This window comes from Chiloscyllium plagiosum, unplaced genomic scaffold (genome assembly GCF_037043375.1).
Source record: "Chiloscyllium plagiosum isolate Xiang-an unplaced genomic scaffold, Cpla_swu_hap1 HiC_scaffold_37, whole genome shotgun sequence".
NCBI classification, from domain to species: Eukaryota; Metazoa; Chordata; class Chondrichthyes; order Orectolobiformes; family Hemiscylliidae; genus Chiloscyllium; species Chiloscyllium plagiosum.
The window spans coordinates 38,047,462-38,075,105 of record NW_028270175.1 but is presented as its reverse complement, the minus strand read 5'-3'; the positions used below and the strand labels follow the sequence as shown (position 1 = coordinate 38,075,105).

The 27,644-nt window shown below is 40.8% G+C and overlaps 1 protein-coding gene across 1 annotated transcript in view; it reads left to right on the top strand.

The window, feature by feature from the left end:
- Positions 1-27,644, top strand: part of nphp4 (nephronophthisis 4) — a 450,076-nt gene that overhangs the window by 92,528 nt on the left and 329,904 nt on the right. Inside the window, exons 3-4 of the mRNA XM_087980586.1 lie at positions 7,809-7,987; positions 21,566-21,630. Of these exons, the coding sequence (XP_087836712.1) occupies positions 7,809-7,987; positions 21,566-21,630 (244 nt within the window). The remainder of the gene's footprint in view (positions 1-7,808; positions 7,988-21,565; positions 21,631-27,644) is intronic.

Sequence of the window (27,644 nt, the reverse complement as noted above, 5' to 3'; positions counted from 1 at the left end):
TGACTTTTTAAAATGTATTTATTGTCATGTGTATTTTACAGAAAATAGAAAATAGAATGAAAAACTTTCATTTGTCACCATAACCCAGACCATTTTGATAGGTTAAGAAGAAGAGAAAGTGAAATGATGTAGCTTAAGGGGAAGATCATCGACGTATGAGCCCTGAGCTGGTTCAGAACCACCACTGCCTCCCCACATCCAACTAACATTGAAGTCGCCAATCATCAGGTGGCATTTTTCACTACTGGGCCGATTCACTTTACCCCTGCCCGTGCCGGGCACACCAACATCAGAGACTCTCGCCATGGCTCATGTATCCATGGTACCCTCCAGCCACTGCTTTGCCACTGAACTGTTGAACCGAGCCAGTGACAAAGTTGCCAATCCTAAGGCGATACCTTTCATGGCTGATGCCGTCTCAAGGCTTGCTTCTCCTTAACGCTCGGCTCGCTCTCCCTGGTACTAGGCTGACTCTCCTTTTGCGCTGGGCTCACTCTCATCTTGGTACTGGATTTGCTCCCCACCTCCCACAATGAGTTTCACTGCTGCCGATGCTAGGAGGGCCTGACTTTGTTGCCACCATTGCCGCACATATTTTGGAGGCCGGGCCTGCTGTCGACCTCTGAAATGGCTTTAAAGAGGGAAAAAAAGAGCAAAAGTAATAAAAAACGAAAAGCAGATGAGCACTCGACCAGGAGGTTGACTGCTACTCCAGTGCTATCTTGGATCATGAGGCTAGCCGCAGGAGGTGAATTGAGACTGTATATCCATTCGTTTTCAATGCAATCAATTCATCAGGTTATTTTTTTTTGTGTGAAGGGAATTTGAAAGTCGGTTTGTTAATTTTGTTCTTTTACGTTTTCTTGTCTCTCGCATCATTCTCTGAAATAGTGGGAAAGCCTATACAGGGCTTTACTTACCAGTTGCAATATTATCTCCCTTTGGGATTTATTTTCTTTTCCATGGAGGTACATCTTACCTGCGTTCCTATGCTGTCATGTGGTGTGTTTGGAAGGTGGTAATGCCAAGTGTGTGGGATCAGGCTCATTAATCATTATCCCATTGCTTAATATCATTGAACGTTGTGTCACCGACACTGACCTTGTCGAAAAATGATTTTGGAGTGTTAAGAGATATTGACACTGAGGATGGAACACTTAATTACTTTGGCCACTTGGTTTCAGAATCAAGCCCTTTCAAATTGGACTTCAATCCAAAAATGTGCCACAGAAGACAGTTTTGCACTCCACTAGCAATTTTCTTCCAATTCCTACAACTCTGAATGAGATTGTCAGCTTATACTGAATTAGGGAAAGTGTGCCGATACCAAAATGGACATCTGTTGAGACTGCCTAAATTCATCAACTTTATCTTTAGTACAATCGTTTCATAATTAATGAAATGAGTTTTGCTACTTTGCAAAGGCTTCATTTAAATTTTGCCCTGAGAATTCCACCTGTTGGTGGCCACAGTGGTGGAAATAACCTGCTCTTGGTCGGGCTGTTTAATGGGGCACTGTGGTGAGAATAACTGCTTCATTTTAGAAAATAGAAAATCTGACCAAGTCAGCTCTTTATTATTTGAATTGTGCCTTCTGCTGGCTTACTGTGAAGAGAATTGTCTGTGGGGCAAGGTCAATCTGTCTTTTTGGCTCAAGGAAATTGCTTGACGACCAGATGGAAAATGCAGTGTGGCTGCATGCTTCACTTCAGGGGAACTGAAAAGTAAATGACATGGAATTTGTTGCCGTGCATTAGCTCCTTTGATGCTGGAGTGTAGTCAACCCACTGACTGCTAAATTATTCATAAAGTACTCCACTTCAAGTTATCTCAGCACGCTATTACTTATCTTAGTCAATATGGAGTAAATGAATTGTTGCAATGTCTAGTGCATGTAACCTCTTACTGTTAAAGCAGCACAGCAACTTCAAGTAGCGTTTTAGAGATTTGCTTAAATTTCATTGCCTTGTGGTGAGTGAGTTGACCTATAAAAATCTATTTCATAGTTGTCTTAAAGTGCACCAGCTAAACTGCTAGATCAACAATATGAGCCTGGAACTGCAGCAGTCCAAACTTGCTTTATGGGACTCAGATGAGGACTCCTGTAACTTTTCAACTTCCCCAAAAAGACCACCACATGTTGCTGGTCAAATTTTATTAAGCAGAATGTCAGTGGTATGCACTCATTCAGTTCCCTATTTGGGATACAAGGACTGCAACTTAAACTACCTTGTAACGCCTTGCCCACCTGTGGCAGTTGCAGTAGCAACCAAGAAAATGATGTTAGATTGACAGGGTTAGTCAAATTTATGAGGGTTGGAAGAAATGTGAACAAGCAGGCCCAGATGTAAGCTAATTTGCATAATGAGCAATAGAGACATGAGAACAAACTTTCTCATGTGGGTAACATGTGCAATGTGCTGTCTGAGAGTGTGGTGGAGCATGTTCAATCAAGGCATTTACGAGGAAGAAGGATTATCTGAAAAGAACAAATCTTGTGTAGTTACAGGCAGAAGATGGGGAAAAGGCATTAGGTACGTTGCGCATTGAGAAAGCTGGTCCAGCTTGAATGACCTTCTTCTAAGCTGTAACCATTCCGTAATTCTGTAAAATGGTCATAGGATGCTCAATGAATGATAAACATAATGACAATATTTGGTTTTCACTTCCATTCCACTTGTGTTTTGTAATCTGTGTCTGCTGAATTCATAGAGGTTGAGGGTGACTTGCAAAAGGTAACTTGCATTTACACAGTTTCTTTCATGACTTTGAAGCACTTTTCCAATGTAGTCACAGTTGCAACTTATGGAAATGTTGCAGTCAGTTTTTCTACAGCTGGACACCCCCCATCAATCCCCTGAGGTAGATGAGCTCTCAGTATTCCTGCATGTTGAACATCACTTTTTTTTTGAGGACAGCAAAGGCAAGAATGTAATCTGGGTAGAGGACTTCAAATTCCAACACCTTGAGTGGCTTGGCAACGCCACTACTGACTGCTCGAGTCTGAAAGGACATAGCCTGTAGACTGATTCTGGTGTGTTTGATGGAGGAATCGACGAGGGGAAAAAATACTTGACCTCATCTTCACGTATCTGCCTGCTGCAGATGCATCTGTCCGTGACAGCATCAGTATGAGTGATCACTGCATGTCCTTATGGAGGTGAAATCCCATTTCACATTAAGAACCCTTCATAGTACTGTGGTGCAAGCTAGTTAAGAAGTTTAGTGATGACTCCTCATTTCTGGAAGAAATGTCGTTTATGTCACATGAACACGTTGAAGCAATATGTTTGCAGGGAAGGTGATGAGCAAGAGCACCAATATCCAGTGGTGAGATTAGTGGAGAATAACGGAGACCATAACAGTGAAGTAAATGGAGACAGTTCATCAAATGATTTGGAGGTGCTGAGTCAGTCTGAACTTTGGGGCACAGACAGCTTTACACAGGGCACCTCACACCTTCAATGCATTATCTGAGACGACATGGCACCTATTATTAAAGTTCACTTGAGAATGTAACAAGAAAAAAAAGTTCTGAGATTTACATATGAAAGTACTGAAACAACATGGTCATTCTAAAAGATGAGAGACTTAACAAACAATCCAGGTCTTTTTTTAATATATAATTTCCGTTGCATCACGCTGTATACTTTTGCTATAAATTCGGTGTCTTACGATCTTATAGTCCACAACCACCTGATGAAGGAGCAGCGCTCCAAAAGCTTGTGCTTGTTGGACCTGTGTGATTTTTGCATCCTACAATCCAATTAGCCAATGCATGACAGCTGGATAGCATGTTATAATATTTGGAGAAAGTACAATGATGCAAAGATCTTAAGATTCCTCGGGAAATTTAAGTTAATCTGTAGAGTTACACATGGATGTAGTGTTTTAGCTAGACATGATGATGTGGACATGGTAGAATCATTGACAATTAAACAACATCCTTATCAATGAAACCCTGATAAACAAGTTCAGGTGGAAACAGAGATTCAATGCATGTTAGAAAATCACATGATTGAATGTAGCCAAAGCTGTTGGAGTTAACCAGTGGTGTTAGTTCTAGAAACTGGACGGCTCAACTCGATTCTGCTTAGATTACTGACAGGGGAATGTAATAACAAAAACAGTTTCCTACTCAATTCCATGGTTAGACGATTGCTTCAACAGGGCAAAGGTGAGGACTGCAGATGCTGGAATCCAGACTTTAGATCAGAATGGTGCTGAAAAAGCACAGTAGGTCAGGCAGCATCTGAGGAGCAGGAAAATCGACGTTTCGGGCAAAAGCCCTTCATCAGGAATAGAGGCAGGAAGCCTCCACATCATTATTTTTTGACTGTGGACTGAAAATGAGACAAATGAGCGCTGCTTTAAATAGGAACAAAAGTTGAAAGAGTTGTTTGCAACTTTGGGAAAACAAGTGACACTAACTGATGCATATAAAACCATGTTACTGTTTGGGAATGTTGAATCCAGACAAAGTGGTAGTTGTTTTGCACGTGACAAAAAATCACTGGAGTCCAAGATTACCACTTTCAGAGACACCACTTTGTCTGCTTTTGTGGAAGATTGGATAGCCTGGGGTTGTTTTCCTTGGAGCAGCGAAGTTTGAGGGGATGTCATGAGGCGTATGAGATTATGAGGAACATAAATAGGGTGGATAGGAAGGCACTTTTTCCATTAGTAGAAGGATTAATAAATAGAGAGCACAAGTTCAAGCTAAGAGGTAGAAGGCTAAGAGGAAAGTTGAGAAATTGTTCACTTTGATGGGGATGGGGGTGGGGTGGGGTGTGTTGTTGGTGGTTTAGGGGTCTGAAACTTGCTGACTGAAAAGATAGTTGAATCAAAAATTCTCAGAATATTAGGCAGTATTTAGATACGCATTTGTGTTGCTACAAACTTCAGGACAAGGGGCCAGTAGTTGGAAAATGGGATCTCTTTAGTCAGATATGTTTTGACTGTGTGGACATGATGATCGTAATGGCCTCCGTCTGTGTTCTAAATGTCACTGAGTCTACCTAAAGATCCTGAGTCCAGCCAGGCAGCCAGTGAATTACAGAATGACCATCGCTGTTCAGATAACATCAAGTGATCATTGGTTTCATAATCCACAGTTCTTCAATCAGTTTTGGATTGGTTATGTAGAACTGTGTTCCTCTGGCTGGTTTTGGGAGTGTGTCTGTGTGGAGAAATTTTAAGAGGTCAAGTTGAGGTTGAGAGCATTAGAAAAAATAGAGGTATTTTTTATTGGTAATGAAGGTACATGGTGTGGTTTGTTTTTCATTGAATCATAGAATCCGTACCATGTGGAAACAGGCCCTTTGGCCCAACAAGTGCACACCGACCCTCTGAAGTGTATCCCACCCAGATCCAATCCACTATTACTGTACATGTGCCCCTGACTAATGCACCTAACCTACACATCCCTGAACACAATGGGTAATTTAGCATGGCCAATTTACCTAACCTGCGCATCTTTGGATTGTGGGAGGAAACTGGAGCACCCGGAGGAAAGCCAAGCAGGAAGAATGTGCAAACTCCACGTAGACAGTTGTCTGAGGGCGGAATCCAACCCAGGTCCCTGGCACTGTGAGGCAGCAGTACTAACTACTGAGCTAACATTAAAATAAAACAACAATCAGTTCTGAAGAAGGATCACTGGATGCCAAAATGTTAACTTTACTTTCTCTCCATAGGTGCTGTCAGACCTGCTGAGTTTTTTCTCTACAATTTCAGTTTCTGTTGCTGATTTCCAGCATATGCAGTTCTTTGGTTTTCTTTGTGTTGTGTGGTCTTGTTTTATCCTGGATAGCAGTCAGTCAGAGGATAATTGAGATTTTTGGTAGTTTCATTAAATCTTCCCATTTGTCATGAGTCCAGGAATAATGAGGCTTGACTTCAAGCACACTAGGAGGAGAAAGTGCACAACACAGACGGCCTCCTTCTTCAAGGACCGCAATTTCCCCCCCGACGTGATCGACGATGCCCTCCACCGCATCTCCTCCACTTCCCGCTCCTCCGCCCTTGAGCCCCGCCCCTCCAACCGCCACCAGGACAGAACCCCACTGGTCCTCACCTACCACCCCACCAATCTCCATGTACAGCGCATCATCCGCCGTCACTTCCGCCACCTCCAAACGGACCCCACCACCAAGGATATATTTCCCTCCCCTCCTCTATCAGCTTTCCGTAGAGACCACTCCCTCCGCGATTCCCTTGTCAGATCCATACCCCCCACCAACCCAACCTCCACTCCCGGCACCTTTCCTTGCAACCGCAGGAGGTGCAACACTTGCGCCCACACCTCCCCCCTCACTTCTCTCCAAGGCCCCAAAGGAAACTTCCATATCCGCCACAGATTCACCTGCACCTCCACCCACATTATCTACTGCATCCGCTGCAGCCGGTGTGGCCTCCTCTATATTGGGGAGACAGGCCGCCTACTTGCGGAGCGATTCAGAGAGCACCTCTGGGCCACCCGGACGAACCAACCCAATCACCCTGTAGCACAGCATTTCAACTCCCCCTCCCACTCCACCGAGGATATGCAGGTCATTGGACTCATCCACCGCCAAACCACAACAACGCGACGGTCGGAGGAGGAGCGTCTTATCTTCCGACTGGGAACCCTCCAACCACAGGGGATGAACTTGGACTTCACCAGTTTCTTCATCCCCCCTCCCCCCACCTTGTCTCAGCCGAATCCCTCCAGCCCGGCACCGCCTTCCTGACCTGCAGTCTTCTTCTTGACCTCTCCGCCTCCACCCTACTCCGACCTATCACCTTCACCTTGACCTCTTTCCACCTATCACATTTCCAACGCCCCTCCTCCAAGTCCCTCCTCCCTACCTTTTATCTTCTCCTGCTGAACACTCTCTGCTCATTCCTGAAGAAGGGCATGTGCCCGAAACGTCGAATCTTCTGTTCCCTAGATGCTGCCTGACCTGCTGCGCTGTTCCAGCAATAAAGTTTCAGCTTCAAGCACACTAGCCCAATGAGTCATGACAACATAAGCCAATGATGTGTGAGATAGGAAAGTATGTAAAGGCTCAATTACTTACACTAACAGGATTCAGATCCATCCAGAACTGATGGTATGCAAGGTCCGAAATGAAATGAACTTTTGTCTGTAGCTTCCTATTGGTTATCAACTCACTCCCAGAAACAGCCCAATATCCTATAAAAGCTACATGGATGGTGAATGTGAGCTGTGGGAGCATTAGTGAGGAATTTTGTGTTTTGAAATTAGAATTATGGCACATTGTTAGAGCTGAGTAAGGGGAATTTTGCCCTAGTAACTTAAACTGATTAGGCTATTAATGATGTTTGGACCATTGTGAAAAATCACACAACACCAGGTCATAGTTCAACAGGTTTACCTGAAAGTATCGGCTTTTGGAGTGCCAAAAGCTTGCACTTCCAAATAAATCTGTTGGACTATATCCTGGTGTTGTGTGATTTTTAACTTTGTCCACCCCAGTCCAACACCGGCACCTCCACATCATGGAACATTAAGAATTGTTCCATTCCTCAGCAGTGCCAACACAGATCCAGAAATTTACAGATTAATCCAAAAGATCAAAAAAATTAGAAAATAAATAATTCATATCAATTTCTGTGTTAAATTGCTGAGTACTGAAAGACAACTGGAAGATAGGTTATATTGACTCATTGGTATAAAAAACTATAGCCGGCCGTTACAATTCCCATTAAAGTTGGTAAGGAAGTTTGTGGAAAATGCTAAAAGGAGAAAGAAGGCTAGGTTTCAAAATTGTAACATTCTTTAATTGTTTCATGTTCTTTTTCAGAGTGTTTACTTCCACACCCCTCTAAACTGTGCCCACATTGTGATCATTGTGGAAGTCGTCGCGATTGCGAAGAAGCGTGAAGATAATGAACGTGTCCTGTCATGTGGGTTTGGAATTCTGCACTTGTGCGGTAGACAGAAATGTACACCAGATACTGCTAAAGGTCAAAATATTAAAAGGTCAGTACTTTGGATTGCTGCCTATAGTATGATAATAATTACATTAGACACAGCAAAGCACGATCATGCAAATGCCAAACACTGAAAAATCTGGGCACTTGTTGACAGTTCCAAATATTTTACTTCATAAAAGATAAACAAGGCTTCAGTAATGACAGGCACGTGTAAATTATGGACAACAGATGTTCTTGCATGTCCCAAGCTTTTGTGTGTTTTACATTTTGAAATAAGGGTCACTAACATATGGATCTGGCAAATATCTCGGGCGCGAACCTATACCACAGTGCTGTCACTGGTCAATTCTGTTTGTTGCCCTTGATAAAAATGACAGTACATGGCCCACAATCTTGTATTGGGTAACAAGTTGGAACAGATTTCGCACCAGACTGTGGTAATGGGGTGCCATTCCATCAGATTCCATAACTCGTTCTGAGGTACCAATTCTGTTTTGCTGCCTTTGCTTCATCCTTGGCCTTAATTGTTTCCACGAATTGTTGCTATCCCCCTTTTGTGGGAGTTCCAGTGGTGTAACCCTTTTTATTCCAAAGGCCAGCACTTTATCGATTTGGAGGTCCACATTGAATTCCAAGTATGGCCTGGCACACCCCACCTGCCTTTTCTGTAAGGTTTCCGACAATTCTGATGTTTGACTGAAATGGACAGACCTGACTGTTGGTTTTCAAATCTATCCATCAAGCACGCATCCGGCATGCACTGTCCTTTGCAGGTTGACCTGACAGACAGATTGCTTCATATCTGAGCGTTTGACAGATTAAAAGCTATCATCTATAAGTTATGAATGGTGCATTGGTTAAATCCCTCATTCACAAGTACACTTCTAAATTTAAAAAATTAATTTTCATTGTGAAATCTAAAATTACATTTAATTATTTGAACTGTTAGGAAAGTGATATTTTTTAGGTAACCTTTTATAGACAATAGAAAATGCATTATGAATTACATGTATGTAAATTGCAGCCAGTTCTGGAACTGGAACTGAAGAACAGGAATGATGTTGCTTCCATTCCAAATAAAGAGAGTTGCCCAAATAATAATTTTTGTTTTTGTACAACCTTCATCAAGCAACCAAGCCTTTGATAGAGACAAAACCAATGTAAGGCAGTAACTAGAGATTTTGCAGAGGTGACTGGGAGCATGTTTGAAGATGAGCTGTTTGGAACTGAGGCCTAGTATCTCAAGGAGGTGGTGTTTGGGGAGAGGATTCCGTAGCACAGTATCAAGATGTTTGAAAGATAGGATGGAAAAATCATTCCAATGGGTCTTTCCTGATTGATATAAGAGGCTTAGAGCAGTCTTCTTTCACACTGAAAAGTTGGTGCATTTTGTTTGACAGGAGAAATGTTAAATCTTTTGATGGAATGTGGGCTACAGTAGCTAAGCATGACAAGACAGATTAAGGGAGATGCAAGTACATGATACATTAGAAGCAAAATACGGCATATGGTGGAAATAGACATCAAATCCCTGAGCTGCTGGTGCCTTATCATTTTAATTCTGTCTCCTTTTCCGACTTTAAACACTTATTTCTTGACTTTGTGTATTGTTCTTTGAGACTCAATGTAACCCTGATGAGTAGCAACTCATTTTTCAATTAGGAACCTTATGGGCTTCTGGACTCAGCATTAGTTCGACAAGAGACAATAGACAATAGGTGCAGGAGTAGGCCATTCAGCCCTTCGAACCTGCACCACCATTCAATATGATCATGGCTGATCATTCCTAATCAGTATCCTGTTCCTGCCTTATCTCCATAACCCTTGATTCCACTATCCTTGAGAGCTCTATCCAACTCTTTCTTAAATGAATCCAGAGACTGGGCCTCCACTGCCCTCTGGGGCAGAGCATTCCACACAGCCACCACTCTCTGGGTGAAGAAGTTTCTCCTCATCTCTGTCCTAAATGGTCTACCACCTTTTTTTAAGCTGTGTCCTCTGGTTCGGCACTCACCCATCAGCGGAAACATGTTTCTTGCTGCCAGAGTGTCCAATCCTTTCATAATCTTATATGTCTCAATCAGATCCCCTCTCAGTCTTCTAAACTCAAGGGTATACAAGCCCAGTCGCTTCAGTCTTTCAGTGTAAGGTAATCCTGCCATTCCAGGAATTGACCTCGTGAACCTATGCTGCACTCCCTCAATAGCCAGAATGTCTTTCCTCAAATTTGGAGATCAGAACTGCACACAGTACTCCAGGTGTGGTCTCACCAGGGCCTTGTACAGCTGCAGAAGCACCTCTTTGCTTCTATACTCAATTCCTCTTGTTATGAAGGCCAGCATGCTATTAGCCTTCTTCACTACCTGCTGTACCTGCATGCTTACCTTCATTGACTGGTGTACAAGAACACCCAGATCTCTCTGTACTGCCCCTTTACCTAAATTGATTCCATTTAGGTAGTAATCTGCCTTCCTGTTCTTGCCACCAATGTGGATAACCATACATTTATCCACATTAAACTGCATCTGCCATGCATCTGCCCACTCACCTAACTTGTCCAGGTCACCCTGTAATCTCCTAACATCCTCATCACATTTCACCCTGCCACCCAGCTTTGTATCATCAGCAAATTTACTAATGTTATTGCTCATACCATCTTCTATATCATTAACATATATTGTAAAAAGCTGCGGTCCCAGCACGGATCCCTGCGGTACCCCACTGGTCACTGCCTGCCATTCCGAAATGGAGCCGTTTATCACTACCCTTTGTTTCCTGTCAGCCAACCAATTTTCAATCCAATCTAGTACTTTGCCCCCAAAACCATGCGCCCTAATTTTACTCACTAACCTCCTGTGTGGGACTTCATCAAAAGCTTTCTGAAAGTCCAGGTACACTACATCTACTGGATCTCCCTCGTCCATCTTCAGAGTTACATCCTCAAAAAATTCAAGAAGATTAGTCAAGCATGATTTCCCCTTCATAAATCCATGCTGACTCTGTCCTATCCTGTTACTACTATCCAGATGTGCCATAATTTCATCCTTTATAATAGACTCCAGCATCTTTCACACCACTGAGGTCAGACTAACTGGTCTATAATTTCCTGCTTTCTCTCTCCCACCTTTCTTAAAAAGTGATATAACATTAGCCACCCTCCAATCCTCAGGAACCGACCCCGAATCTATCGAACTCTGGAAAATAATCACCAACGCATCCACGATTTCCCGAGCCACCTCCTTCAGTACCCTGGGATGTAGACCATCAGGCCCCGGGGACTTATCAACCTTCAGACCTAACAGTCTCTCCAACACCAAATCCTGGCAAATATAAATTCCCTTAAGTTCAGGTCCTTCAGCCACTGTTACCTCAGGTAGATTGCTTGTGTCTTCCCCAGTGAACACAGATCTGAAGTACCCATTTAATTCTTCTGCCATTTCTTTGTTCCCCGTAATATATTCCCCTGTTTCTGTCTTCAAGGGGCCAATTTTAGTCCTAACCATTTTTTTGCCTTGCACATACTTAAAAAAGCTTTTATATCCTCCTTTATATTATTGGCCAGTTTACCATCGTACCTCATTTTTCCTCTGTGTATTTCCTTATTAGTAATCCTCTGTTGCTCTTTAAAAGCTTCCCAGTCCTCCGTTTTCCCACTTATCTTTGCTATGTTATAATTTTTCTCTTTTAACTTTTTATGTTTCTTTAACTTTATATATTTACTTTAAATACTTTATATATTGCAGGTCATAACCACCATACCCATTTATTTGGACCGCAGCTCCATGCAATGATTCTGCTTTGCTCATTCACCTTTGCTTCTAAAACCATCTCTTGTTTCTTTACTAGTCACATTAGCAAGTCATTTTGCCTTCTAACATCGTCTGTTTTGTCATTCGATCTCTTCTGACTTCCACCCAGTTTACAGACCTTTTGCTGCTATCTTCTTCTTAGCCCCTGTATTTACTAAAAACCTGTTAAATGTTTAATTTTTTTCAGTTTCAATCAACCTCAAACATTTAATCTCCATAAATGCTACTAGTTCTGCTGAGTAAGTGCAGAACTTTCCATCCTTATGTTCTATATAATATTTTCTGTACTCATGGTTTTTAAAATCCAGGATGTAGGTTTTGCAATGTTTCACAAGAAAATTGATCTTTTAAATCAGCTGGCTCCCCATCTCCCCCATGTCTCCAGCGATCTTTACACATCTGTCACTGCACCAGAGGGCGATTATGGAGGCTGATCTGTCCAACCATCTTGTGTAATTAAGACAAAACAGTTTTAGAGTCAAATTTCATTTGATAGCTCTTTGAAGATGTGTTCAAATTATTATTTAATCCCCCTAATCGTGTCTGATAAGGTTGACCCAACTGCCTAAGGTACAGCTACCTAGAGAGGCAGCTGAATGCCCATGTCTTGGCCTCTAGCCTGATACTTGCTGCTCATGCAGTCTTTTTGGCTCCAGAGTGAAAGTAAAGTAGGAAGCAGAAGAATTATGCTCTGATTCACTAAGTGGTGGCTCTCCGCAGGTACTGATCGCGCAGTTTTTCTGATCACTTCTGCAGACACTGCATCATATTGTACATATAATTGTGATGGCTAAAAAGTAAAACAACATCATCCTTCAACACCTTTTGTGTTTAATACCTAATCCTTTCACACCTGAAACCCTCATTCATGTTTTTGGTATCTTTAGACTTACTATTGTAATGCACTCCCAGCCAAACTGCCATCTACTATCTGAATAAGTTATACACATTCAAACCTCTCAGCAATTCTTGTTCTTTCATCACTCTTTTGCCTACCGACCTACACTTGTTTCTGTTCTGACTTAAAAATTACCAGTCATCTTCTTACGTTCCTCTGTGTCCATGTCCCTTCTTGTCTCCTTCAGCCTCCCAAATCTCTGCATTCTTTCAATTCTACCGAGTTGTGCCTTCCTAATTTTCATAGAATCATAGAATCCCTACAGTGTGGAAACAGGCCCTTCGGCCCAACAAGTCCACACCAACCCTCTGAAGTGAAAACCACCCAGACCCATTCCCCTACCCAATTATCCTGTTTTACCCTGACCAATGCACCTAACCTACACATCCCTGAACACTATGGGCAATTTAGCATGGCCAGTTTACCTAACCTGCACATCTTTGGATTGTGGGAGGAAACTGGAGCATCCGGAGGAAACCCATGCAGACAAAAGGAGAATGTGCAAATTCCACACAGTCAGCCACTTTCTGATGATTGGCTCACAGCTTTTGTGGTAGGATTGGTAGGACTTACCAATCAGTTGCCCATTGTGAACAACAATGAGTTAAGTAGTCAAATCATTTGTTTCGATATTGTTGTTTCCCCAAGTGAAGAGTTTTGCAAAACATTTCATAGAGAGCAGACGTGACTTCAATTGCAATTAGTTTGCAACCTGGAAATTATATCAACTGGGAAAAAGGACAAGTGTTTGTGTTTTAATTAACGTCGATAATAGTAATTAGGGGAATAAAACTTGGGTATCTGATTATAAAGATACACAATAACTCTTCAAAGCAAGTTCAGCCACAGAAAAATGATTGATCCAAGTGACATTTTCTCACTAAGTGATGTGAGTTAAATCATTTGTGTTATGTAGGGAGCCATATCAGCCAGCTACTAGCACTCGCATCCTCATTTAGAAGATTGTGCATTAATGTCCCACTTCAGGCACATGAGCAGAAAGAGCTAGGTTGACATTCGTTGCAGTACTGAAGGGAGTGCTTATCTGCTGCAGCTGCCATCTTTTAGATAAGATGTTAAACTGAGGCCTCACCTGTGCCGTTAGTTCAGTGTAAAAGATTCTGCTGCACTGTTTTAGCGAAGAACAGAGGATTTCTCCCCAGTGGCTTGGTCAAAATGTATCCCTCAGTAAACAGCACTCATAGCAGATTTTCGCATTGTTGCTTGTGGGATCTTATTGTGAGTATGTTAGCTGCTGTGTTTATTGAGTTGTTGCAGTGACTACACGTCAGAAGCAGTTTGTGAAGGAAACAATTTGGCACATCCTCAAATTGTGAAAAGTGGTCGTTTTCTTTTTAAGAAGTCCAGCTACAGTGCATTGGTGGAGGTGGAATGATGTTTAAGATGGTGGATTGGATCCAGTCAGCCACTTTCTGATGATTGGCTCACAGCTTTTGTGGTAGGACTTACCAATCAGAATCAGGCAGCTTCTAGGTCCTAGGGATTGTTGCCAGAAGACCAGGATCAGGGGATTTAACAGCGAGAAAGTAGATAATTTTCTTTTGGGTATCATGGATAGGAGATACAGGGAGAGTGGAGGATTGGGCAGGGGGTGTCTTTCACAGGCCGCCCCACTGTCCATGCCCCAGATTGCCAAAGTTCCCAGTAGACTTACTCATCTAACACATAATTGCTGAGAGGGCGAGAGGGACAGGAGTGAGTATCTCTCCAGGGTTAATTCACCCAATTATTTGCCCTTCTTGCCACCTTCCTCAGTACCTCCAGGGAAGGGATAATCAGACTTCTATGAACATAGAGAACATGTGGTGAAGCAAGTTGCCCGCCCATTGTAGAAACAGTCTGATTTTCATATAATTGATTTCAGATATAATGGGTATGAGTTGTATTTCATTTGATTCCTGGCCACTTAATGAATATGGAGAGTTGGGTTCATATTTACTGCCTTTTGAATTCCATGTGGATGCAAAACTGATCGAGGTAATGATAAGTAAAATGTTTCTGTTAGATTTAGCACAGATAAACTAGTGTGCACACGCCCTGATATGAGTGATCCCTATGACTAGATTTAAATCTGTATGAACCTCATTTGATGCAGAATCAATAAATGTATGAAAATGGGGTATTTTCTTTCTGCTCAAGTTGTGAAGGGGCTTCTTGTTCTTAGAGGGTAGTTTGTCTTCGAATTCTCTTCCCTAAAGAACCCTAAAGGCTGGGTCATTAAATACATTCATGTCTACTTTGGATAGATTTTTAATCTGCACAGAAGCTGAGAGTTCTTGGGGGCAGGTTGGAAAATGCAGTTACAACCATAGTCATTCGTGGTCTTATTGAATGGTAAAGCATTGAATGGGCCAAAAGACTTCCTCTTGCTCCAAAGTTAAAAATCGCACAACACCAGGTTATAGTCCAAAGCAGTGCCGTTGGAAGCTCATACTTCCAGCTAAACCTGTTGGACTATAACCTGGTGTTGTGTGATTTTTAAATTTGTACATCCCAGTCCAACACCGGCACCTCCATATCAGTCCTGCTCCTAAAGAATTCTTATGATCTTTGACTGTATTAACATCTCAACGTTTGCACTCAAAGTTTTAATTGTAGTTATTTAATTTGTATCAGATAAGATAAACACTTTTAGTATCAAATTTGCATTTAACTGCATTTTTTATAATGTTTGAATTACCAAATTATTCAAATTCATCTTATTTTAGCTCAGAATTTTACCAGACTTAGTAACGATTTCTCTAGGCTTCTGTGAAAGTATGAAGTATGTAGGCAGTGATAAATGACTTCTTTCCTGCATGCAAACATATCTCTAATATTTTCCTTTTTATACTTTGTTGAGCAGATTAATGGCCCTCTTCCTGAGGAGCCTGGTACCTTTAGAAAACCTTGTCATTTTTTCTGCACTTCTTGACTACAGTGTGTGATCAGAAATGGGAATGAGGCTGTACAGGTAGAAGTAAAGATGATCCAACTGAACATTCATCATATTTGCTTTTCTGAACCAACACTTCTGTAATTCTCTATTGCAAAATATGATTGTGTGTATACTTGTGTTCAGAATAATCTGTAACTAACTTTGTTATATTACAGTTGACTTGCTTGTAAATAATTTAAGGGAGCATTTAAAACAGAGGAACTCACCTTCCTGACCTGGAAATTTGATTTTCTAATTCTGGTGATGGACAAGTCTTCTGTCATCCTTTAGTAGGAGTCTCATTAATAAATGCACAACCAAACCCTAGGATATGGCCTGAGGAGACCCAATGGGTTTCCTGTTACATTTTAATCCTTTCCTGAAGAGGTGCTGACTGTAGCGAATCTAGCTAAATCCATTGGGAAACTAGCAGAGCAACAAAACATTTCACTTTGTGTGTACAAATGTACAATGATACTGTTACAGTCACAGGACCAGAAGCATGAGAGTATCTTGTATAGTAAACATGGAAAGGGCAGTTCCTCCTTCTCCTTGACCCACGATTAGTGTGATTGTACAAGGATCTGCTTAGAATCTGTCCTGTTCCTCATGAACATCTTCCAATATCTGTTCCTGCTACACTCCAGACAACTGTGTTTTTGCATTTTCTTTATTTATACATTCATTCACAGGATGAGGGCGTCGTTGGCCAAGTAGCATTAATGCCCATCCTTAATTGCCCAGACATTGCAGTGGGCTGAAAATGTGTTGCTGGAGAAGCGCAGCTGGTCAGGCAGCATCCAGGGAACAGGAAAATCGACGTTTCGGACATAAGCCCTTCTTCATTCCTGACCTGCTGCGCTTCTCCAGCAACACATTTTCAGCTCTGATCTCCAGCATCTGCAGACCTCACTTTCTCCTCAGACATTGCAGTGGGTCTGGAGTCACATGTCGGCCAGACCAGATAAGAATGGCAGTTTCATCCTCTAAAGGATATTAGTGGACCAGATGAGTTTTTCCGACAATCGACAATGGTCATCATTGAACTCTTAATTCCAGATTTGTATTCAAATTCCACCATCTACCATGGTGGGATTTGAACCTGGGTCACCAGATATTACCTGGGTCTCTGGGTTGACAGCCCATCGATAATACTACTAGGCCATTTAACCTAAAAGATGGCAGCTGCTGTATATAAGTGCTTCCCTCAGTACTGTATCGGCATGGCAACCGAGATCTTTCTGCTCATGTGTCTGGAATGGAACATGAACATACAATCTCCTAACTAAGAGTGTGAGTGCTGGTATGAATGAGAAGCTCACCAGTGAAGATCGCACATGGCATGGCCACTGAAAACTACCTGGCCTCCAAACCACATTCCCTGATGGATTGATTGCTTTTTGTCCCTTTCCGGTGTACATCAAGAGGTCAAATCCAAATTTTTTCTTGTTAGTTCCATTCTATTGAGCTCTACTGGATATTAATCACATTGCATCTTAATGCAAAATGTGGAATTAAATCTGACCAAATAATCATATGCATTAGGTTTTGAAATATGTTTAAAAGTTTACAGAAAGGACTTGTTTTGTTGCTTCCTGCCTTTCTTGTGATTTCCAAGAAAAACACATTGGGTGGAATCTTATTGAGGTAGTGATGGGGTTTGGAAGAGCAAAGAGCAGGCATGTGGATCTCAGCAGAGGGCCTTTTGCTCTATGTGTAGTCCCTCAATCAGGGATTAAGTTACTTTTGACTGAGGGAGTCCCACTCCAACCTGCCAACACCCTTTGATGTGCAAGCCATATGGTAACATGCCCATGGGTTAATCCCAGCTATGGAAGGTGAGGCTCTGAAGTCGTTCCTAATGAGCCACTTAAGGACCTCAATTCCTGAATTGGCAGTAGGATGGGAAGGTTGATCATGGATCGCCCTGCCCAGAACTTCTAGCAGACGTGAAAAGGTGGCAACAGGATAAGATTCAGGTGTACCACAATCCTGCTTAATTACTTGGACATCATATCTCCAAACTTGCCACTTCTGTCTCTATAGTATTCTGCCCATTGAGTGCTGTGGGAGCTGTCAATGGAGTTGTGTGGGAGCTGAAGTAATACGTGCAGCTTAATCTAAAGCATTTTAAATTAATGTCTGAATCTGTCACGATGTTCGATCACATCTTACTAAGCCTGTCAGATTCGGTAAATCCACCAGACCAAATCTCCCTCTGACGTTATGAACACATAAACAAAGAAAAACAATTTATTTTCAAGATGATTTTGAAAGATTGGGTGTATGTTGTTTTGTTCACTGGTACTGAATATATTTTTATATTTGTACTTGGAATGTGGGTGGTGCTGGCAAAACCAGCATTTATCGTTCCTGCCTATTGCCTCGGATGGGGTGATGGTGAGTCACCATCTTGAACTGCTTTTATTTGATAGTGATCAGGCTTGGTCTTCTGAAAATTCAGAATTGAAATACAGTTTTTAAAAGAAAGAACTTGTGTTTGCATAGAACCTTTCAGAACCTTGGCATTTCAAAGTGAACCTCAATGATATACTTCTGAAATGTAGTAAAAATTGGCTGAATTTACAAAAAGCACATAAAATGTCACAAATCTTAGAGCAATTAGGGTAAACAATTTGCTAATTCTTAGGTCTGATTCTAACTGATTTGTTGGAGCCACTTAATTTATAGCAAAAATAAATTACTTACTGCTTGCATTGATAGGTTGTGACCAAGTTTAGTCATTCTGTAATAGATTTTTCGCGTTATTTTCTATCCATTCTTGAAGATAACTAATCCTGGACTTTCTTTTGCAAGTCGAGTGCACAGAATCAGGAGAATTCCTGGTTCTGAAATTCTGACTTTTAAAAATATTTGCTCAAGCTTAATAGAAGTTGAGGAAAAACCCTGGAAATAATGAGGAGGGTGTGAGCACTGGAGGCTGATTGGGTAGAAAGCTTGCTTTGGAACCCCAGCTCAATGTCCATTAAATATCCCTCCTATGTGGATCCCTCACGCCACCTCATTCCTACCCCATACAATCCCTGTGGCCACGTCATGCAATTAATTACTGGTACCAAGCTGTATCTCCTCATAATCTCCTGTCAACCTATGCACCTATCCATTCACCATGGCCCTCTGTAATCCCAAAATCAATTTGGTGTCAATTTATCCCATCCCATGATCTCCATTACCCTCTGCCTTGGACTTATCATGCCTAGCGTTCTGTGTATTGCATACTTCACTATATTGAATGAAACACCTTAGTTCATACAAAAACAAATAGGTTTTTAGATATTTTCAGTTCCACCAAGCCTTTCATCAAAACAAAATTGCTGTAGTTCACTGTTACTTATAAAAACAAGTTTTGGAATTCATAGTTCCATTTCAAAGAGCTTGTAGTTGTCAGTTGCACTGTGAAAAGGTGGCACCCTACTGTTAGCATGATTGGCTATGGAATTAATCATATAGCTGTAATCCATTAACACAAGACCTCACGATTAGGTCAACTCAGAGAATGAAATAGCAAGCAATGTTTACTTAACACTCAAGACAATGTTTCAAAGGATTTAGGGGCGGGGATTTTACATGCCTTGGTAACTGCCTCTGATAGTTGCTTTTGACAAATCCTCTTAACAATTCTGACAGGTCTTTTTGACATGTTTGTTCATTGATTTCGACAGGTCAGTTGACTGTTCACACGAGCTTGACAATGAATGGATTTGTACACATTTTGTGAATGTTCACCCCAACCTTTAACAATTCAAAAAGGCACCCAGCCTTCTCAAAAAGAGAACCTTACTATTCCAATGGTGTGTTAGAAGCATATCTGAAGGGATAACCCAGCTATTCACAGAAATGAACAAGCTCAACCTACTCTTAACAGGTCCATTCTGAAGATTGAGGGTTGCCACACTCCTTTGGGAAAAGACCCTTGCTTTTCACCTTATCTATGCCCCTCATGATTTTATAAATCTCTATAAGGTCACACCTCAAACTCCAATGCTCCAGTGAAAGATGTCCCAGGCCATCTTTATAACTCAAAACCTCCATTCCTGGCAACATGCTGGTAAATATTTTCTGAACCCTTGCCAACTTGCATGTGTACTTCCTGTTGGAGAGCTTTGGAAGTGAAAAGTCTCTCCCCTCCCTGACCTTGTAGTACCAAACAGTTCAAAAATTCTAACTAGTCAAGTCTGGAAATACAGTCCAGCTGCAGTTCTAGGTCTGCAGGGTCTAGTACTACATCAGATGGCGTTTTATTCAGAAGGCTACTGAGCGAGCTTATAAACTGGATGTACAGGGTACTGACTTTTCCCTGAACATGTTTTAAGTTTCTTAGTATTATGCATTTCAATGTCATTTTCTACTTCTGGCTTTATAAAAATGTGATAATCTAATTTTTGGATAACCGTAAAAAAAAACAAAAATCCAACTGTGTGACAGGATAGATTGAATACCTAAACTGTAGCATACTGTTCCTTTCCTGATGGTTTTTGAAAGATCTTGAAAGATTGGATTTGAATTTGGCAACAACATAGGTGCTGCTTCATTAATATATGCCTTCTCCTTTTGTCTCACTTAATGACATCATGGATTGAGATGGTATTATGGCATGCAGGAATTAAATTTAAATAATGGCTTAAAACACGGTGCACCAGTATCAATTTTACAGAACCATTTAAATATATATAGTTCATTGGAACTTTTGAGTATTAGAGTGTTCATGAAGAAATCTATGCCTTGACAAAAGTAAGGTTAGTTATTGCCTATTACCATCAGTGGTTAACTTTGATCTGTTACTTGGAAGTCAATTTATCAGTTTTGATTTATTTAAAATCTGGCCTCAAGCTATCTAATAATTCTCTGGCTGAATGCTTAAAAAGCTGATCTCATCAGTAACACTGATCAACCTTCCTGGTTTCTCATAAATTATTTCTAACTCGCATCTCTATTTTAAAATGCTCCATTTGGACTGTATTTGTTAACTGTTAAATCTATCTCACTTTATTGACCATGTTCACAGTAACTATTAGATGATTTACAGATGTCTTACTAATGGTTTCTTTCAGCTAATTTAGTGAACAAGTGATTGCCATGTGCTGGCGTAGAACTCAGTAGGTGTTTTAAATACATCAAATCCATGGAGAGAAAACTTAATTGTGAGAACAGTATGGGATATGACTTTTAGGAAAAAAATGGCAAATATGCTTTTACATCTTCAATAAACTTGTTCTGCATTATTGATGAAAACCTGATTATAAAATTTTGAAACTGCAGTCCATGGTAAATTCCATTTGCTGGTTGTTTATTTTGAATTATTTTTCTGATAAATATTTTTGTTAATATAAAAATATGCAGAGCAACCTTCTTTCAGACATTAGGGCTGAACAATAGTTGACATGTAATTTAAAATTGACTCTCTTTTCCACAGAAATCTTTTTCAGAATGACTGAGCTCCTAAACCTGTCATGGAAAGGAGTGACTGGTTTAAGATCCCATCCCGCGCCTGTGTATGAAATTGATTTGAAATTGGCAGGCAGATTGTGGAAAATAGGCCGACAGGAACATTGAAAACTCTGCCACTTCACCATCATATATTAATCTACTATGCCTTCAAGGCAAGAGTGGAAAAAGTCAGCTAATCCAGATTGAGTCGATCTGATTTAATTCTTGTATTCCTGTGGGAAATATGGCATTTGTCTCGTCTTCGTGCAGCCCCTTATTGCTGTGTATATGATGGTTTGCTGTCTCTATGTAGTTACTGTTCTATTCCAAAGTTCTTTAATACCAGAATTGGAGTCTGCCATGGGTGGCTATTGTCTTGGAGCATTTATCAATACCATCTGGAATTGGACTTTATTTCATCACATTCTTTTCTATACAAGTTTAATAAAGCTATACCCAATAGCTGGTGCTCAATCTAATAAAATAAGAAAAAGTTAACAGTCGTCTTTTTTCCTTTTCTGAAAACTCCAGATTGAGTCTCTATCATGGTACGCCAAGAGCTTTGCTGCATCCAAAGTTACAGGACCCCATTGAAAGTAAGTGTGCTTTTTGCAAGACAGAATTCTGAGTCCAGTTATTGAAATATTCCAGATTGTGGATGAAATACATGATCATAAAATATTAGCATTTGAGTTTACATTTCAGAGCATTGCAAAATAAAGTAAGCTGTTATAACTGTCTATCCTGACAGTTTAACCTGGGTTTGACAGATTGCTTCTGTGCTGTAATCATTGTTATAATTAAAATTCCCATGTATAGCGTCTTCCAGTTGAAATATAAAAGTTAACATGTACAACAAGTAAGCTGTTTTATAGCATCAAGCAGCAAATTGAATGTTTTTAACCCTTTTTTAAAAAGTTTTATCATTTTAATAATTCACATTTAATCAGCAGACCTGCGAAGTGAAGTTAATCAGACCAGTTTATTGTCACAAATGCAAATTTTGTTATTTGATCAAGCAAATAGCTAATCTTTTGCTTCAAATAGTCTGTTATCCTTGGAGACGTTCTGCTTATTTATTTCAATTAAAGTGTTGCCTTTGAGGGTGGAATCTTCTGTCCTATCAAATGGCACAGGGATGGCATTTAATCAGGTGTGAGGATAGTTGGTGGACCAATGGATGGTCTTCCCACCTTTCCAGCAACTGAAGCCCTTGATGGGCACTTAGAGAATCCCATCCTGCCAGTGCTGGTTTTGCCCTGTGGCTGGCAGGGTCACTTTGTGGTATGGATGACAAGTCAGAATATTGTAGTTGTCATTCTGGCAGTAGTAACCACCTCCTGGGGATGGGGAGCTGCCATTCAAAAGATCTGCCACTCTATGGTTGGCTGACAAGCAGGAGGCTGGGAGAACACAGCAAGCCAGGCAGCATCAGGAGGTGGAGCAGTTGACATTTTAGAAGGATTACACCTGAAACACGACTTCTCTACCTCCTGATGCTGCCTGGCTTGCTGTGTTCTTCCAGCCTCCTGCTTGTCTACCTTGGATTCCAGCATGTGCAGTTTTATTAGTCTCTGGTTGGCTGGCAACTTTATGTAAGAAGGACTGCATGAGTCACCACCTGCATCTGAGGGGCAATTCAGGATGAGCAATGAATGATGGCCTTGTGAGTGATAGCCAAATTGCATGAAAGAATAAGAGAACTATCAGTAGGCCTTTTGTTTGCAATTTTTGTTAATGTCGTCTACTGTGGAGTATCATAAGAAATATTTCCAAAACTGTTATTTCCTTTTTCCCATAATAATTAATCTTGGATTTCCATCTGAGGCACAATGTTTACTTTTATATACCTGTGGAAACTCTTACAGTCTACTTTTATATTTTTTGTTAGTTTACCCTTATTCTCCAACTTTCTCCCCTTTAATTATTATTTATAATTTTTTCATCATCTGTAGCTCATTTGTAAAGCTCTTTCAGTCGTCACGTTGTGGATTTGACCAGTTTCTTCATTTTCCCTGCTGCCCCGTTTTCCCAGAACCAACCTTCCAACTCGGCTGCACCCTCTTGAACTATCCTACCAGTCCATCTTCCTTATCACCTATCTGGTCCACCCTCCTCTCTATCCTATTACCTTCACCCCCACCTTCATCTAGTTATCGCATTCCAAGCTACTTCTCCTCAGCCCCATCCCCTCCCATTTATGTCTCAGTCTCCTTGGGCCATCCCCTCATTTCTGATGAAGAACTTATGCTCAAAACATCAACTCTTCAGCTCCTCGGATGCTGCCTGACCTGTTGTGATCTCCAGCATCTGCAGTCCTCACTTTCTCCTATTCTTTTTGACAACCTCATAAGCTTTTTCTTTCAACCTAATACTTCCTTAATCACTTCATGTTGCCACAGATCAATTACTTTACTGGTTAAATTTTTATTTCTCATCAGAACATTTGGTGAGAATTATGGAACACTTATTCATGTTTCCCTTTTTATTATTTAATCTTTGCATTTTAATTTCTCAACCTGCCTTAGCCAACTCTCCTCACATAGCAATGTTTATTGGTCGAACACTTGAGTTTTGGACAAAGCAGTCCACTTTTGGACTCCACAAGTATGGGTAGAGTTTTATGCTCCTTCTCAGATATGTGTGTGGAAACAGTGGGGAGGGTAGTCCTTTGATTGACTGGGAAAGTATATGTTAGATATTCTACCATCTATCTAAATGATTTGGATGTGAATATAGGAGGAATGGATAGTAAATTTTACCGATGACACCAAAATTCGTTGGGTAGTGAACAGTGAAGAAGGTTATCGGGCGAGTACAACAGAACCTTGATCAGATGGTCAAATGGGCTGAGGAATGGCAGATGAAGTTTAATTTAGATAAATGTGAGGTGCTACATTATGGTAAAGCAAATCACGGCAGGATTTATAAACTAATGGTAGGGTCCTGAGGAGTGTTGTCGAACAAAGAGACCTTGCGCTACAGGTTCATAGTTTCTTGAAGGTGGAGTTGCAGGTAGACAGGGTGGTAAAGAAGGCATTTGGTACACTTGCCTTCATTGGTAAAGGCATTGAGTATAGGAATTGGGTTGACCTGTTGGGGTCCTATTGGACATTACTTCGGCCATTTTTGGAATACTGCATTCAATTCTGGTCTCCCTGGCTATAAGAAAAATATTGTTGAACTTGAAAGGGTTTAGAAAAGATTTACAAGGATACTTCCAGAGTTGGAGAGTTTGAGCTATAGGCAGAGACTGAATAGGCTGGGGCTATTTTCCCAGGAGTGTTGCAGGCTGAGGAGTGACTTTACAGAGGTTTATAAAATCATGAGGGACATGGATAGGATGAATAGCCAAGGTCTTTTTCCCATGGTAGGGGAGTTCAAAACTAGAGGGAATAAGTTTAAGGAGAGAGGGGAAAGATTTAAAACAGACTTAAGAAACAACTTTTTTACACAGAGGGTGGTGTGTCTATGGAATGAACTTCCAGCAGAAGTGGTGGAGGCTGGTACAGTTACAACATTTAAAAGGCATCTTGATGTGTATATGAATAGGAAAGGTTTAGAGAGACGTGAGCCATCAGGTGGCAATGGGACTAGATTAATTTTAGATAGGTGGTCAGCATGGACAATTTGGACAGAAGGATCTATTTCGAGGCTGTACAATTCTATTACTCATAATCCTAATTCCCTCTGATCAAGCCCTGGTGGGAAGTAAATGGTCTGTCATTACTTACTAAGATTTGCTCAGATTCTCTAAGTATGCAATCAGTGCCTTTCAACATTGAGGAATATACCTCAACAGTTTGGTTGCTATTATTATTTCTCCTATAACCATATTTCCATTCTGTCTGCCCATCAAGTTTGTAATGTGCCATGTCCTGAGATTAAAATTTATTTCCGATAGCTTTATACAAGCCATAGGGCTTGCTGAATTTTCTCAGTAGCTTCAAATAATGCATTATTTCTCCTGAATGCAGATCATTTCAGTGCTCAGAAAAAGTGGAGTCCCCTCCTAAACCTGGGAATGGTCAGTCATTGCTCAACTAATTTTTGGTTTTCTCCCACGATACATGGACTGTAGCCCCCAGCAGTGAATTCTTCACTTGGACTCCCCAGGCCAGCTCAAATGTTTATGTATAAGTTGATTGGCCCACGTGGATTAGGTTTTCATCTGTTGCTGCGTTGGTTGGCCCATGTAGAATAGGTTTTCATCTGTTACTGCATTAGTTTCTTTCATGCACTCCATGACTAACAAGACTTTCTGTCGCTGTGTTCATTACCACAATGTTCACTTTATCTCACACATCCCTGAATTCATCATTGGCAAATCCCACCTCATTGTCAGCTTAGAATTCAGCTGATGCCCAAGATCTAGTCCCCATCCATTTCTTCATTACCTTATCCACTATTACTCTGTTTTCTTTACTATATGCTGGCAGTCTGACTTAATCTAGTTGCCATGTTTACGAAGTGTGACATTTTCCTCAACCCATACCTTGGAGTTCCTTGATACAACTTGGTTAAAGTTTCCACCAATAGGAGATTCATTATGGGCTGTGATAGCGTCCTATGTGTTTTACGTATATCACTTTTATCATTGATCTCTTCTGCACATTTAGTGTATTCATGGTACCTTATTCCTGCATCCTTTAGTAGGATTTTAACTCATTAAGATGAATGTGCAAACTGCTGATTTTTCTTAAAGATATTTACCCTTTTTCTCTTTGTATATTTCAAATCCAATAGAAGTCATACCAGACCTGAAGCAGTAATTCTGTTTCTCTCTCTCCAGATGCTGCCAGATCTGCTGAGTTTCTGTAGCATTTTCCGTGTTTGATTTAGTTTGCAACCTTCACCTTTAGGCAACTATTCTTTACTAATTAAACCTGGATCCAAACCAGTTGGATTATTAAGATGCCTTATTTCATTGATAGAGTTTATTAACTATTCAGTCTTATAGCTCCTTCCACCCATCAGTTCACATTATATCTACCCACTCTTGTATCTACCCACAGTAGCATGATCAATTAAGCTCTTCACCTGCATAACTACTTGCAGTATTAACACTGAGCTTCTGATCTTATTTATGTCATCCTTTGCTATCCTTTCCTTTTTATCTTGTCATTTCAAAACAATGGGTACCCAAAATGTCTATTTCCCTACCTTTGTCACCACATAACTAAGCAGTGGCTTTAGGTCAAATCCTTTTATCTCTATTGATTCTATTAATTTATGTATCTTTCAATATTTTGTGCATTCCGTCAAAGTATCTTTAATTCTACTCTTTATCAATTTTATCACTTTATTCAACAAAGCACTATCCTGAAATCCTCCCTTCCTATTGCACTTTCCTTATCTTTGTCCAAATTGCTACACTGCTGTATGGCTTTGGAGTTTCTGTTTCTACTTAAGATGCCCTCTCTCTGAAACTTACCCACCATATTGCTGAATGCTGTGTCAACGGTCCTAGATTTTGATGTGCCAGAATTTTGCTCTTAGCTTGGTTCATAGAATTATAGAATCCCTACAGTGTGGAAACAGGCCATTTGGTCTCACTGACCCTGCGAAGAGTAACCCACCCAGACCCATTCCCCTACTATTCTACATTCATCCCTGACTAATGCACCTAACCTACTCATCCCTGAACACTATGGGCAACTTGGCAAGGCCAATCCACCTAACCACACATCTTTGGATTGTGGGAAGAAACTGGAAACCCATGCAGACACAGGGAGAACGTGCAAACTCCACAGAGAGAGTCACCCGAGGTTGGAATCAAACCTGGGTCCCTGGCACTATGAGGCAACAGTGCTAACCACTGAGCCACTGTGCTGTGGTTAAATGTGAATAACTCAGTTTCTCCCTAGTACTGGTCCAGGTGTTCCAGGAATCAAACAGATGTCTTCCACACCACACACACATTCAACTCTGTGATCTGTTTAGGTCCATGTCAACTTGTGTGTCTCAGGTGGTATTCCAGAGATTATTACCTTTGAGGTTCTGATTATTAGTGTGGATACTAGCTCCTCAAACATTCTCAGCAGAATCTTGTTCCGAATGCTATCATATTGCTGGATTTTCACTGCTCTTTATTTTTGTTGTAATCTTTTTCTGTCCCTTCCATAATTGTGACTATGGTTACTTAACGACACAAATGGAACTTTTGTCTTTTGGCTTATGGAATGGTTTTGTATTGTGTTTATTTGAATACTTCAACAACAACAACATTGCTTATTTACATCATACCTTTAACAGTAAGTAATTAAGGGGATTTTGGCTTTTATTTGTTAGAGGGTTGAAGTTTAAAAACAAGCAAGTTTTGTTACAAACGTATAGGGCATTGGTGATTCCACAGCTAGAATACTGTGGACCAATTTGGCTTCAAGATTTAAAAGAAAGGATATACTGGCATTAGAGTTAAATACTGGCATTAGAGACAGTTCCAAAGGGATTTGCTTGGCAGATTCCTCGGATAAAAGAGTGAACTTATCAAGAACAGTTGAACTGATTGGGCCTTTATTCATTGGAGTTTAAAAGAGCATTGTGTTTCTTTAGGAACAAATTAGTGCAGATGCTAGAATTTGTACTGAAAACCAAAAAATGCTGGAGT